At 37.3% G+C, this 16547-nt stretch overlaps 1 protein-coding gene across 5 annotated transcripts in view; it reads left to right on the top strand.

The window, feature by feature from the left end:
- setbp1 (SET binding protein 1) overlaps window positions 1-16547 on the top strand; it is a 101071-nt gene that overhangs the window by 15668 nt on the left and 68856 nt on the right. For all 5 annotated transcript variants that reach the window (XM_088629584.1, XM_088629580.1, XM_088629581.1 and 2 more), the window contains one exon: window positions 8422-9062. In XM_088629584.1, the coding sequence (XP_088485710.1) occupies window positions 8580-9062 (483 nt within the window). In that variant the 5' untranslated portion in view covers window positions 8422-8579. The remainder of the gene's footprint in view (window positions 1-8421; window positions 9063-16547) is intronic.

Here is a 16547-nt window from a genome sequence, read left to right as displayed (position 1 = left end):
TTGGGCAATTTTAAGTGTCTTGCCAAAGCTGATATTCCATCTTTTATTTAAAATATTACGAACACTTGCTTATGCAGTGGATTATTCAGGCATGGCAGTGCAGTGGTTAGCATTGCTGCCTCACAGCGCTGGCAGCTATCTGTGTGGAGTTCACCCTGTGTTCGCATGGGTATCCTCTGGGTGCTCTGGTTTGCTCCCACAATCCAAAAACATACTGGTCAGTTTATTAGCTCCTGGGAAAATTCCCCCTAGTGAGTGTGTACATGTCTGCGTGCGTGTCCTGTGATGGACTGGTGTCCACTCCAGGGTTTACCCCGCCTTGCTCCTGTTGCTTACTGGGATAAGCTCTGGTTCCTTTGCGATCCTGAGGAAGTGTTTAGAAAATGGATGCCCTGAGGGATCCTTAAGGGCTGAGGGATAATTTGAATATTCTTCCAGATCCATAAATTCCTTAATTGAGCACGGCACCTGTTTACTTGATCACGGTGAAAGCGTTCCAGGGCTTTAGGAAATTTAAAGGTGACCTCTAAATAAACTGCTGGATTGAGACTCTTCACACCCTGACACAGGGTTGAGTAAAATCAACAGGGAACATGTGATATGGGCCTTTGCTGTTTGTGACAATGTAGTAGTGTGGTATGTGTGTTGTGAGGTAAAGTCTTCTGCAAAAAAAGTTGAACTCTGAATGGTATGGTTATCAAAGTCTGTCTCTACTAGAGCTCTAGAAGTACTTTAATGGTAATGTGTGCTAGGGAGCCGTGAGTTAACCAGCTCTATCAGCTTTTATTTTTACTTGTGCAGGGAGGCTAATAAATTATTTCAGTAATCTCTTGGGGTGATATGTGCCAATACTCGCAGCTTGGCACAGTTAGGTGCAGAGCCAGCAAGATCTTCCTACATGCTGGAGAAACTCAGCTACGAAGGACTAAATCTAAATCAGTTCTAAATCTGAGTAATTGTTGGCTTCTTATCGTGTACCTTTTTCACAAGAGGCATTTGGCAGACTCTTCTCTGGTTTTTCTTCTGTGAATGGTTGTGTAGTATTACTAAGACAATTATTTTGTAAAACTTTTAAAACTAAGAGTAATGGTTGTAAACCTTCAAGTACCTCTGCCTGCATTGTTGCTGAATAAGGAATGAATTTGTTACATTTTGATAGTGACCCATGGTTTGTGACTTAAATCTTCTGTGTTGTATTAATATGTTGTAAAACAGGTTTTTCTATTCTTGATACAAAAAGAAAACTAGGGAAATTCAATCTCTTATGTTACACAAAGGAGCTTTTATTTACAGGTTGTTTGACTCCGAGTACTCTTTAGTGAGAGCGTTTAGGTTTTAGGGCTTGTGAGTTCAAGTGAGGATAATCTCAGATTCTGGTTTAACCGCTAAGAAAGTTTGCATAGCTTTATTCTTAGTCATCATGGGATAGATACTTTTAGAGGAAGAAGTATTAGAATCTCTATAAAATGTAGTCTCTTATAGGCATTTACATTACATTAGAGCTTTATTATGTTAGACACAGGGTGCTGGTTTGAAGAACCAAGGGACTTTTTAATGTTAGTTTAAAAACATTGTTTGTAAACTGATATGTGGGTTCCAGGAGACTAAAATGAAAGATAACACCTGCCAGCAGTGTCTTTGAGGTCATAATGAGCTGTAGGAGATAAAGTTTTTCTTTCATTTTTCATAATTGTCACTTATGTGCTACTTATTGTCCTTTTTGGCAACTCCAAATATGAAATGTTAAATTAAAAAACTCACATAACCTGAATTTTCACTCATTGTTTTCCCACGCTAGCCAGTATTTATAAGTCAGTGTGGTATTATGAAACAGTTGTGAGATGCTTGTAAAAAATGTTGGCCCTCACCATACCCAATTATAAAAAGCAAAGTATGACAACACCTGGATAGTGGGAAATATGCATTTATAAGTTGGCACATGCAAAGTGTAGTTTGCAGGCCTAAATGGCACACTGATTCTAGTTAGTGATAGACAGCTGGATCGTACACTGGGAATTATGCTGGTGAACAATGTAATGTGAAGGATACTAACATTATTCAGGGTTCATCCATCTATCACCACTGCGCTTGAAAACACCCATGCATGAACTAGGCCCAATCAACTGTAATAACCCAGGAGGGACCACCCAGTTGGGCAGCATGGAAGACCCATAAACTCAGTTATGGTCGTTGCACTACATCACACCTCTGGTATCAGATGGAATGGCAATGCCATGACTCATGCCCTGCATTTTGCATATGAACATAGAAAACAGCCTCCTGGATATTGGTAAAAAGAGACCTTTCTAATGGGTCCTGCTATTGTGCCTTTTTTGTGATAGTGAACAAGTGTAAGCAGAAGAAACCATGAAAGGTTTGTTAATTTGCAGTGCTGTACCATATATAAGGGAATGGCATAATTCATAGTTTTGAAACATAGAAGTGAAGTAATTGTAATCACCATACCTCAGTAAATGTTTTTCTGTGTTTCTTTGTAGGACTGGAATCTACTACACCCAGCTTAGTTGTTAGGTGTTTTTGTGACACCTTCTATCTATCTTGCATCATAAACAGAATTAAATTTCATCTGAACATTACATGAACATGGTGTTTATATGCACTCAGAACATGGCATCTAGAGTTCTCCATCCTGCTGTATAAACCACATTTTTAACTTAATGTACACTTTTAAAAATGAGATCTCTCAGCTGCTTCATTTGTGCCCAGTGCTGCTTTTTAAATAAACCCTTCACCTAAAATACTATTGATCTAACTGTGCTGGAAAGGTGCAAGATCAAGACCATATTGGATTTTAAGATATTTGTTTTGTTCATTTACTTTTTCAAGAAAAACATTGATACTGTGGCTTTAAACTAATTTAGGAGTTATCTTTCCACCTTTTGTTGTTGTTTTTTTTTTAAAGGATATAGTATGCATTTTTGCCAACATTTCACATGCATTCTTAGTTTATTATTTGTTAAATTGGCATATCTGATTTGATGCATATTAGCACAGGCAAAGAGAACATAACAGAACGGTAAAGAGATATTACCAGTCTTTCCAGAGATCAATGTATCATAGAGACCATAAAACTCAGCCTTTGTGTTTCAAAGCTTGCAAGTGAAGGCAAAAAAGAAAACTGCAATGAACAGATCCCTGCTGTGTTCAGCCTTTTCAGACATCCTGAGATTGTCAGTTTGCGAACAATACCATGTTATCTAATAGAAAAACTAAATGAAAAAAAACAACATTCTTGTGCGTGTGCTTTCTGTACTCGGTGTGCAGAATAAAATGTCCTTTCACCACAGGATGACCCAGTTCTTAGAAAATACACCAGTGTAATTAATCTGGGGTTTTATGTCTCTAATAACTACTCTGTGGCTGATGCAAGATCTTAGCTCTCAGTGATCCCTGCAAGGTAAGCTTGTTGGGTGGACCCTTAAAAAAATTCTTAGCACTTAGTTTTCTGTTGACAGCTGTTCAAAAGTTTTTTTTTCTTAGTATTTAGCATACTCTCTCAAAAAGAGAAGGACATAGACCTGAATCCAACTCAAAAAAAGGAGATAATAGGTACTTTATGTTGTGCATTTTCTGTAATATACTCCAAGGAAGGAAACCACAGTAATAATCAGCAATACAGTGTTGCTCTTTTCAAAGATAGTGAATGTAGTTAGTTATCATGATGTGGTTTCATATTTGACTTTTTGTGAGACCATTACTTTAGTCAGTGAGATTCTTTTTCCCCCAAAGAACAACATAAGTGGTTTTGATGGTTTTAATCTCCTTTACGGCATGTTGAAGTTCATACCGTTTGGAGGATAATTATAGGATTAGTAATAATATGAACTTCAACATAAAGGGGATTAAAACAATCACCTGTGCTGTTCTTTGTGGAAGAAAACTCACAATGGTGGCCTGCTAGGGGTATGCATTTTAATGGAAATTCATGTTAATGTGTAGCTAAGGTTAATAGCAAGAAAGAATGAGGATACACATATCCTGCAGGACTGAGGTGTTGTTTTTTGCTTGATCCTGGTGGGGAAAAATACAAAGCACTGATGATAGGAACCTGTAGCACTGGTACCCAACTCATGTAAAATATCCAAAAATCAGTCTTGGAATTCCCTACATCAGTGGTTCTCAAACTTTTTGGACCAAGTACCACCCCTAATCCAACCAAAGCATCCAAGTACCACCTACAAGTCATCTTCTCATAGGAACCCCAGAAATTCTCAATGACCAACATGAGCGCGCGTGCACACACTCACACATACATACATATAATAAATATTATAATAATAAACTTTATTTGATATAGCGCCTTTAAAGGTGGCTTCTCAAAGTGTTTTACAGAAAAAAAACATTAACAACAACTAATAAAAAAGCACCATTTCAGTGAGAGGGGTGAACCTGTTTAGTTGAGCAAAGCAGATGTGAATTAATTTTTCTGTTGTTTTTTTTCACAACAGAGTCTAACACATATTAAATCGTCAGGCATTTTCTTGACGGCAAAGGTCTCGCGGTGGATGTTGTAATGTGTACATTAATTTCTGGAGCAACCTCTCTAATTCGTGCAACTACACCGTTATGTCGGCTTGTCATCGCTCTAGCACCGTCTGTACAAACTCAGACGCATTTTATCCAGTCGAGGCCATTCTCTTCGATAAATTCATTTAGAAGCTGACATATGTGCTCTCCCTTAGTTCCTGTTGGTAGCGGTTTACAGAAGAGAAAGTCTTCATGGGACATGCCCTCAAACTTGTATCTAACGTAAACGAGCAAATTGGCCAAATCGACTACAGACTCATCTAATTGCACTGAAAAACATCTGCTCATCTTAACGCGCTCTGTCAGCGTACTTTTGATATAATCCTTCATTTCAATAATTCTATGAATGACTGTGTCTTTCAGGGGGGCAGCAGGTCGAGCTGTTTAGCAGCTTTTTCTCTACACATAATACGTGTCAGCTCTTTTGCCAACAGTAAATAAGGTTCTTCAAAAATAGTGAAGCTTACCTACTTTAGCAATCCGCAAGCTTGCATTTTTCTGCGTTTCCGTTTTTATTTCCATATTTATTTAAAGTTTTTATTTCATGCGCATGGGAGCGAAACACAGAGACGCTCGGTGTATTTTTCTCAAATTAGAACAGTTCTTAAATATTTTTCTGTTATCACGCTTTCGTGTGCTCACAAGATTACCTGCGTTCGTAGCACGTATTTCTATGCATTCCTGTGTTTACAACGTTAGCATTGTTCCAAAATCACGCACATTCTCCTTTCTCCTTTGCTGGAGATACAGTAGCTTTTTTAAATACAATTGGTCACTTACACGTAGCACGCATTCCTATAGCGTGGTATAGAATTACAGAGTATCTCTTGTGTCCACTGAAGTATTAGCGCGCACTCTATCGTAGTACGTAGGCTGCGTATTCGACACATATTAAAATACAAAATATGAAAATCCCGTCCCGATTTTTTCAGCGCACACGACACAGTTCCAGGGTCATTTGGCGTACCACTTGGCGGCACTCCACGTACCACTGCAGGTACGCGTACCACAGTTTGAGAACCACTGCCCTACATAATCATTTGTTTTATCATTGGTGTTGTTCAACTGTTTTATGAAGAAGGATAATATTTCTTCCATTAGGATTTCAGCTTCAACAGTTTATTACCTTATTAGTTATTTGTTAGCAATTACCTTCTCTGGCACATACAGTCCTGCAATGACTTGTGAGACAAAACCACATGGGGAACTTGGCAACTCTTTGCTATAATAATGGGAAGAAATAAGTAAATAGTAGCACTGACTTCTCTGAAAAGTTCTACACACTTACCTTGGATAAGCCTGTTTTTTACTGTAGTGTTTTCCTGGTGGGATATTTAATAAGGACAACATTTAAGAACAGAAATAACAGAAAAAGTTAGGTAATGGATAAAATGAAAAACAAAAACAAACAAACATCTGACTGTTCAGCATAGGTTAGTGATGTAAAGATAGGTCAGGCATTGTACTTTGTTATTAATGTTGGGTTTTTAGTATCCTAAATAATTGCAGGAAAATCTTATGAATTGTACAGTGTTTCTTTAGAGGCAAAACAGCCTGCTTTGTGTCATTTTTAAACTAGAAAAAGCAATAAAAACCTCTAGAATTCTTTCAATTTTTTAAAACCTTTCATTTAAAGATTTTATGGTGATGCTATGGTATTGTTTCTTGTTACAACAGGTCTTATTGAGATTTTATGAAATATGTCTCTGCCAGACAGTTATTAGACATGAGATTCCTACGGTTTTTGTTCTTTACTGGGATTGAAGCTGTCTGTTACTGACAGAAAATGGCTCCAAGTTTGACACTGATGGTTCAATTATGTTAAATAGGCTGCCATGGAAGTACAGCATTCAAACCCTAATTAGGTCTGTTTGAGATGGAGCTAGTATTGGTTTGCAGGTCACTGATTTATTTGGTATTTTAAAATAAATGTATTTATCATGGTGTCAGAAGTCTGATGTGGAGTTCCTTATTCGTTCATTTTCGCTGAAGAATTCTGCAGCACACCACAAACCAAATGAGGTGGCTTATAATATTATGATGGTCTTCCGTGATGTCTGACCTTGTACTTGACAGTATTTCATTGTAAAATCCAGCCAAATGGTTTGGTTCAATGGACGTACATCAGAAGCAGACTTACAAATTCATTCTTGCACTTGGAATGAGCAGTAGTGTACCTGTGGTTTTGGTTTAAAAAAGCAGTCTGCAATTTAATGTAAACTTAAATCAATTCCAACTCAACCAGATCAAGGGAAGATTGTTAACCAACTGTCGCAGATTTAGCTGGAAAGATGCACCTGGGAGCAATCTTTATTACAAATTGCTAAAATTTGTCTTTTTAACTTATCAGCCCTGGATACCCCCACATTATTTTTTTTTTAACAAACTATGAGAGGGACTTACTCTTATTGATGCTTAATGATGCTAATGTTCAATTAGGATACAGAATACTTAAAATATATTTCTTGTGTTTCTGGGGGAATATTATTATTAATATTATTAATTGTAGAAACACCTTGTTCTAAAAACATGCCTCCATTATGCCTTTGAGAGAGAATATTCATACCTCCATACCTCTTTACAAATTGGTTTGTGTTAGATGAAAGAGAAACAAATGGAGCAGCTTTCATTGTAAATGTTTTAAATACAGTCCATCTTTCTTAATAGTAAAATTCACTTAAATGGGGTTATTTGTAAGAGATATAACTGACAATTATTCAGATATTTAGCAATATTTTGAACAAATTCAAATGTTTTAATAAGATGAGGACAGTGCTTTGTGTTTTAATGTGAATGACTGCTACTTTTCTACTGCTTTTCTTATGTACTGTATAACCATACTACAAACTGTATGTGCACACCATTATTTAGAGGTAATCATGCTAGACAAAGTAAGAAAGAATGTTCCCTCTACTTATTTAATTATAGACATCTTAAACTATTTAACAGATGTTTCTAAAATCAGGGCTCTGGGTGACATAGTGTATTCTGCTGTTTTTATCAGTATAAATAGTAGGTGATGGGTGTCTTTCATATTAATTATGCTACTGTTACTTCCTGTTGTATTGGCTAAATTCTATTAGAATAATAATTTATATTGATGTAATTGATCATTTTTATTTTTGGATATTTTGATGTTGCTGTCTAGAGGTAGCCTAAATGCCAAATAAGACTGGAATATTAAATTTAACTTCAGTGCAAACATTCGTCAGGATATCTGTGAAATGCACATATTTGTATATTATATTTAGTAGTATGAAAGGCAAGACGTACAACTAACTAAACTGGCAACTGTTGATGGAAGTTTACTCATGGAATACCTAAAGTTGAATATTAATGTCTATAGCTAGATAAGATTATCTGGATGAATTTGTTCATATATTTTGTTGGAAAAAAGTATTCAGCTTTTACAAACCAAAATTAACTTTGGTAATATTAAAAAGGGAAAGCTGTTTGATCATTTTTGAAGAATTGGCACACATGTGCATCAAGACATCTTTTCCGTGAACACAGGGTTTCTTAGTAGGAATGGTTTGCCTGTTAATGGAAAAGGTTCAGATAATAGAATATACAGATATACGGTCGCTATGAATGATAATGGCATACATTCATTCTCAAAACATTTCTACTGGATTTACTGGACTGATTTAGTTGTATATGTGCACAGTAAATTGATCTTTATCCTTTAAAACAAAACTTTTCGCATAGATACAAAGGATATGCCTTTCCTTTATGGAATGTGGTAAAATCTGAACAAAACGGATACATTTGATGTTCTGCAAAGAGAAGTATTGGGATTATGGATTGGTGAAATGGAGAAACATTGATCCTATATGCATTTTAAAACTTTGTTTTCCTTTATTGTCTCTGCAGTGACACCTTTGCAGTTTTGTCTTCATCTGGGATTAATAGGATTTCTCAAGCAATAGCGGTTTCAGATCTTTGAGCCTTCCCTGTCTGGAAGCGTTGCACGATCCTCTTGTGAGTTTGTTCCTCCTTTCTGCGTCCCGAATTGAGGACCGGGAACGTCGATGGAGCAAAGAGAACTTCCTGGCCCCACCCGACCAAAGGGGGGTGAGGGGGTTGAGTTTCGACCAGGCGGCAGCACCCCAATCCCAGGTCCCATCCCTGAGGATTCTGGGAGTCCCCTCCCTCTTCCAGGAAAGGGTCTCCCCGTAGCTGGTCAGAGGGCCGAACCTGAAGAGGAGGAAGACTTGGGACTGGCCAGGGATGTGGATGCCAACTCCAACCCGGACAGTGAGAAGTGGGCGCAGGGAGACGGGTTAGAAGAGCAGGAGTTCTCCATAAAGGAGGCTAGCTTCTCCGAAGGGAGCCTCAAACTGAAGATCCAGACGACCAAACGGGCTAAGAAGCCCCCTAAGAGCCTGGAGAATTACATCTGTCCCCCTGAGATTCGGATCACCATTAAACAGCCAGGAGAGCAGAAGGTTGCCAAACCAGGCAAAAGTAGCAAGGGGACCAAGGAGGAAGATAAAGGACTTCCTAAAAAGAAGGTAGTGTTATCTTAATAACTTTGATCTTGGTGGTAGTGATCTTTTCTTTTATGATTTTGTTGCAGCTTCATGTTTTAATTATCTTTACAAACATCTGCAAGTAATGATTACCTTTTTTTTGGGGACCAAATTCTCACTTCTTCTTAAGACCTCATCACTACAAAAAACATCAGGGTCATTTTAGGCCTTTCAGAATTAGCATAGCATCCAAACTGCATTGCAGTTGAATTTGTAAGACCACTAGAAGGAAAATTCTTTGTCTCAACACCGTCTGTTTTATTTCCTTCTCTTAAAATTGTAATCTAGACTAATTATGATAATACATACATTAAAAACACATAAAAGTACTTTAAACTGAGAGGAATGTTGGCAAAAACTGCATAAGACGGTACTCTGTTAAAAAAAAAAGTGTATTTACAATCTTCTAAGTGATTGAAGCAACTAAATACTGGTCAGTGGTATTTTCTGTTTCACTTGGCTTCATTGCAAGAAGTATTTTATAGGACCAAATTTCATTTAATTCAGTCTCAAACAGTTGTACTGCCCTGCCTGATAAGAAGAATTTTTAGAAAAAATGTACTTATGCAAATTTGCCTTCCAGGAGACCTGATACTTGGCTAGTTTCCCTATGCATTAACTTCCTTGTGTATCTCTTTTCATCTCTGCACACAGAAAAATAAAAACAAATCTTCCAAAAGTATGATAAATGTGTTGATGAGATCTGCAGTCTTACCAAATAAAACTCACACTTATTGTTAAAACAAAAATGGGTTTTGAGATGTTAACGTACATTTGGGTTAATGAGTGTCAAATTAAATATGAGAAAACCAAGAAGTGCAAACCGGAACAATAATTGTTTGCAACATAAGCCTTTTAAATTTAGATATTCAATTTATTAGCAGACATAAAATGTTTGTTATTTGTCTTCTGTATTCAATGTGACAACTTAATTCCTTAATTACACCAGATGAAATAGTGAAGCTCCTTGGGATTTTAATTTTGCTGAGTTTTTTATTATACTGTATTTGTAGAACTATTTCTGAGTTGTAGTGTAGCATGTTATGCAGTGCATAAGCAATTAGTGCTAAACCAGGAATGTTTTACATGTGTATTGGAAGATTTTTCCCCATGGGAAGGCTGCTATCATTGTTCTCAAAAAACGATGTGTGTTGCATTAAATATTTTTGCCAGAAAGGAATCTGTCTTATATTTTGACATTGAATCAAATGTGTTTAAAAGTGTTTAATGACAAGTGTAGACAATTTCAACAGCTGGGTAATCCTTTTCCCACAAATAAGCAATTAAATGATTCTTTATCACCACCATATAATACTTTACCTCTGTTTAAAGCTTATATATCAGGGGTTTACAGTTTTATCAACATAGCCATGTAGATAATTGATTTTCATGCTAGAACTCCATCCAGCTTGTCTCACAATACAAATACTAGAACTAGCAAGTTCCCTTATTGATGTGGTGTGTTCTTTTCATGCAGACATTGGTCAAGAATAGAGATGATTCAGTAAAAGAAAGTAGATCCCTTTGTGGGCTGTTGTAGCCTCCCACAATTTGATGGGGGTGAACTGTTATTTTCATGTCAGAGGTACTTGGGGCGTAATGGAAAGATTGATTTGAATAAGTAGCCGTCTGAGGATTATTTATGTGCTGATAGTAGGCAGGGGCTCCACAAAGTCATGCAGCCATGATAACCACATCAGAGAAGTGCTGGTTAATACCTAAAAAAAAACCTGATGTGATGAAAATGAATTTGACTCCTGCTATTTTGTAATATACTAAGAAAACCTGTTTGGACTTGGACAAGATAGGGAGTCATTTTCACCGACAAGCTTCTTAACCCTCCAAAGAGGAAAATAGTAAACGCCTAGCATGTCCCACAAAAGCTAATGTTTTTTTTAAGAGGAAAGCAGGAGAGAGGAAAATAGAGGATTCTGGGAGAGAATGAAAGGACAGGATTGTGAAACCGCAGCCCGACCCTGTAATTTAATATAATTAGGGAGAAAATGCTTTTGCTTGCAGAAGTGATGTGGAACTGCCAGCATCAGCAGCTTTACGCAAGAGCACTGGAGCTCAAATTGATTTTCTTTTTTTCTGCAACATTGAGGAATTTGGTTGTTAACCAGTGAGCTTCTAAAGCCAAATAATTGTCAGAATGCTTCTGTCTATTTGCACTAAGTAGTTTTTGCACCAGAAGATTGTATCCGAAGTTGCTGATTGTATCCATTAAGTGAAATAGGCCCGTTTTTACATTTCTTTGCCTGCAGTGCTGGGAGGTCTAATTCTGATTCATAGTTTTGATATCACTGCAGTGGAAGCTAGAGATTCTGTGCTGTGACCTTATCTGAACATTTGTTGTGCATCTCCAAAAAGTATCAATTCTATTAAACTAGAAATTACATTTTGCTTAACAGTTAAATATATGAAGGAGATTTTTGGTCTTGAGTTCAAGCATGGCCTCATAGTAAAGTGCTACAGTATGTCATACTTTTTTTTCTTGTTCTTTGTGAAGTATTCTCTGCTACTACTAAAAGGGAAATTAAAGTACAAAAAAATGATCACGCCCTTGCATTATAATCCTACTGAGATTAAATCAATGAATTTGCAGTGTAATAATTTAACAGCTGAATCACTATTTATCCCAACAAAACAATCACCTGCCAGCTCTCACAGTGCATTGATTATAGTCTGATACAGCAGTCCAAAACCGGGAATTCAGTTATTTGTTTTGATGTAGTGTTATAAAACTGCCATTAAGAAAGAGACTGCCAACAAATTGTTTCTTTTATTTGAAACTAAGAAGGTGGCAACTCTAAACCACTGCTGGGACCTAATTTAAGACTTGTTACAGAACTGGAACTCGCTTGAAAGCACAACATTTTAGTCCTTGGCTGGAGGCTAAACTTCACAGCTGATTGGTTTTGGGTAGGTAAGAGAGAGAGAGAGCCTGAAATGCATTTTAATCCTGCAAGGCTGTCTCAGATAGTTATCTGCTCTAGGCACCCAAACTGCCTCAAAGAGAGAAGGTCATAATGCAATAGATAATGGACAAAGGGGGTGTGCATACTGTAACTGAGAAAAGGTCAGGTTTTCACTGTATGTGCCTACAGTGGGTCGAATGGAACAAAAGGTTATGCTTGATAGCAAATGGTCAAAACTATCCTTAGACCTTTCCACTAAAATGTTCATATATATATATACTGTATATAGGAACAAGTATAGGTTTATTCCATGCTGAAAAGAGAAGACAAGAAACACAACGTTTGGGCTGTGGAGCCTTCTTCTAACACCCGAAGAAGGCTCCACAGCCAGATCGTTGTGTTTATTTTCCTTTCTTTTCAGCATGGAATAAACCTATACTTGTATCTTTGTTGTCCATACACGCTTACGCAGCTACAGACTTGAACTACTTCTGTATATAAAGGGCTGAGAGTGAAATTTTAGCTTTTATTGTTTGAGGTAACACAAGGTTCTAGTTGTCTTTATAGCCAAAGAAGTTAATATTTAAAGAAACCCATACTGTGATTTTAGCCCTAACTGCAATCTTAATAAAATATATAAATAATAAAAATGTCCCAAAAAGAAAACATTATTTTTCAGTACATCTGGTAAATTCAGCTGTTATTATCAGGTTATCAGAATAATTAGTACATCCAAATTATTTTTTTATTTTAAATTTGATGAAGAGTCAGGTGTTCTTTTTTTAAGTTTGAGCTATGTGTTTGCATGTCTTTGCCTTTAGCTGTAACCAGTCCTGAGCTATAAATGCTGCCAAAAGATTTACCTGCAGTCTGTTTGATACTGGATCCTTAGCCTGAAATCTGACCCCGTTTTCAAATTGTCCAGCAGACAAAACCTTATGGTCTAGCATTTTTAGTTTCCTTACATAAAAAGACTTTAAAAGATGAGGGTTAAGCTACATTTTCCTGGTGTCCAAGTAAATTAATGCCCTTGGACAGATGGATCACTTTGAGGTTGAGATGGCATGAAGTTTCACAATGGTTTCAGAATCAAGAACTGGGGGATTTTGAAGAGTCAACTCCACCTCCCTTTGGATCTGCTTAGTTCCAAGCTGACTGAGGTCAAGGGTCAGGAAGTAATTGAAACTGGTCAAGGCTTGTGAAGATAATGTTTGCACCAATTGATGGGGCCGTGACAGCTGCCTGCACTGCCCTTCATTTGTTGTAATAGCCCCCTTCCTTCCTGTAATGAAATGACCATCTTTCAATGAAGATTAGATTTTTACAAATTGTTTATCTGTGATTCTGTGACATGGTACATTGTGAAATGTCTTCGTTATATGTTAAATACCAGGGCTTTCTAACATCCGAGAATTTATCCCAGCTTGAATAATGTGACAATGAGAAGACCGGTCTGGTGTGTTCAGAGTTGTTGGCGCATCCTGGAGATTTGAATACAAAAGCATCTGTTGAGATATTTGATGTGTCTCTTTTTTCAACCTGGTGCAGTGAATAGGCAAATCCTTAGCAATTAGATGTGGAGGTAAATGCTAGACCCGCATTAGGAGGTACAGGAGTCCAGCCATTTCGATTATTAAGTGTGAGACCAAAGAGTCGGGCTTGATAATGAGGTGGCCTGACCGCACAGAGAAACTGCGCGCTGCTTAGACTGAGCTCAGTGCCAATTTACATTAGTATTCAAGGGCATTGCAATTAATCGCATGTATTCCCATTTTGCATGCAGCAGGGGTGATCAAATTATTGTCTGGAGAGTTTTCACTTTGCTATTTACTCTGATGACCTGATCATTTAAAGTCATTTCAAGTCAGTAGAAGCCGTGGCAGATTTAACTACCTTGAAGTTATAGTGAGCTCTTGATTTCTGTGTCTTTATTAATATTGAATGAGGTTTCAATATTAAACAAATATTCACCCCGTCATTAAAAAGAACAAATGCTGGGTAGTAATTGTGCTTTTGCCTCAGTCTCAGTCCTGTGAATGAAATACTGCTGTAGGCCTGAATTATCTTTTATTCCTGTAAATACGTTTTTAAAGCTGAAGATTTAGCACCTGTAATTTAAACATCTGAGTCAATAATTGAGTAGTTCTGTGGTCTGAAGGAGGAGGTTTCTGGTTCCAAAATGCTTATCCCTGATAAGTAAAGCTTGTCTGTCGTGTTTCTCATTTCTCCTAACTCTTACCACTGCTGCTGTGGATTTGAGCAGAGCCGAATCAGTCAGATCCCAGAGTCTCAAAATGTATGACATGAAGCTCCACTGATCAGTTTTCCTTTCTGCCTTCTGTGTCTAACAGGCTTGTCAGTTTGTGTGTTGGTTCAGTTGATGGAGAGGAACAGGTTAAATAAACGAGGAATTGTGTTTGGGTTAAACGCTGCCTTTGTGCTATAATGATTGGGGAGTCTGGCACGGAGCAGATGGGCTGCCACTATGTCTCATTGTGTCTGGGTCTTTCTTTTTTCATTTTGGCTGAACTAATAGGCCAGATGGTGGCAAAGAGGAAAGGCCAACAAGTGAAGCACGGCATATGGGGAGCCTGTTTAAAATGGGACCCTGCTGGGGTGGGGGTGGGGGTTAGGGTGTGTGATACAATAAAAGAGAATTAAGGGAAGGACTTGACTTTAGTGGATAAGGTTGTAGACTGCTGTATTTAAACCGCAGAGCTTACAAATTGCTTGAAATACAGCCTTTAAAGTGAAAGATGTCAAGGTTTAGTTCTAAATTCTAATGTAGTGTAAAAGATAAATTGATAAAGAAGATTAATGTACTGATTTCGCACATATGTGCATGCAGCATGATATGGGAAGTCCTGTCATGTTAATTTACTGTCACTTGATCTTCTTAAGGCCAGTATTGGGGGTGGATGGGTTAGAGGGTAGATCCCTTGCCTAATGGATATATGTAACAATGGCAGCAGTGGTGGGCCCTGCACACACTGATCGGTTGTGCCATTAGAGTACATGAATTAACAATTTTGCATTTCTAACTGAAGGGAGGAATGCTTTTGTGTACTTCATGATCAAATGCCCAAAACCCTAATCATTTGTGCATGTCATTAATTCTTCTGCTATCAATAGAAGCAGCCATGCTATCATTAGTAGTAATAATAATATGCTTTTTTGCATGTAACTGCCAAAAACTCTACTAAATGCTTTCGGAAATAAGGAAGGCCGGATTTTAGGATCTTTTTTTGTATTTTTTTCATACTTTGAATGGGGTGGTTAGATCTGAAAGTATTTGTCCGCACAATACTGTATATTGTAAGTGACACTCAAATAATTCAGGCGCCCTGATGTATGGTTAAGGATATTACATCAAAATGCCAGTTGGCTCTTCATAATGCTGAATTGTGTAGGAATCCTCAGGGTAATGCCCGTATACCATAAATGTGAAACCATTATTCGCGGTGTACTGTATATCTTCATGTTTGCGTTCCTAACTTTTAATTGTAGTCAAATTATATGAAGCAACGTGCTTTACTCTTATTTCCTTTTCAGTTCAGCATCCAAAAACATGAGCGACTAACTTTAATTAAAGAGTTTCTACATGCACCACTTCAAGGTTGTGGGAAATACTTATTGTTTCTCTAAATTATACCTGAACACTCCTTCGTTCTTAATCATCTGCTCAAAGGGTTGGCCACCCTCAGTAGTGGTTAACATCAGCTAGCATTTCTATGATTTATGAGCTTCCAGTGATCTTTAGTGACAACAGGACCTTATTTCATGTTAGACAGGGTCACTGAGTTTGGGTGTTGGGCATAGTAATTAATGTTGTAAGACAGATGTGAATATCAAGAGCTTACTCAATATGAATTTTGTCTTTTCTGTGTGGAGTTCAGTTTTGATGTTTTAGGTTACTTCACATGGAGTTTTCTTGGAGTCATTCAAGTTCTGCTGATCAATAATAAGCTTTACAAATAAGCGTGTTTGTACAAGTTAAGAGCTGAATACTGTATATGCCAAGTTCAAGCTGCTAACTGCTGCCGGACATCGAATTGACAAAGATACTCAATGTGACATCTGTAGGCTATACTGTCAGTGTTAGGTTTTAAGGTTTGGTGTTTAAATTGACTAAAGTGTCATTTAAATACCATCTCATGTGTAAAATGGAAGATAGTATGAAGGCAGTTGAAAACCTTTATAGGCAATCAATTATTGTCTAGGTTGTTCTACTTTTTCCTTGTGGTTAAATCATTTTTGATTTCTGTAAAAAAAACAATATATGGGCTCATATAAATGCACCCATCATACTCTGATAGGTGTAATATTAGTCTCAGCTGAATTTAGGATAGGATTATCTCTTTGTGTTTCAGCTTAATCTGAATTGTAGCATTACAAAGAGAGCACAGTTAGCATTAGTATGATGTACATACCAGTAAATGTATTATTTAATGGATATCAAACAGATATAGGTGGCTTGAGCAGCTGTGAACTGTTTATCATAACCCAATAGTCAGGATGTGACGGTGTCACTGACCCACCATAAAATAGC

This window comes from Lepisosteus platostomus, chromosome 4, assembly GCF_059453375.1.
Source record: "Lepisosteus platostomus isolate fLepPlt1 chromosome 4, fLepPlt1.hap1, whole genome shotgun sequence".
Taxonomy (NCBI): Eukaryota; Metazoa; Chordata; class Actinopteri; order Semionotiformes; family Lepisosteidae; genus Lepisosteus; species Lepisosteus platostomus.
The sequence above is the reverse complement of the archived record's forward strand: the minus strand, read 5'-3'. Positions and strand labels throughout refer to the sequence as shown.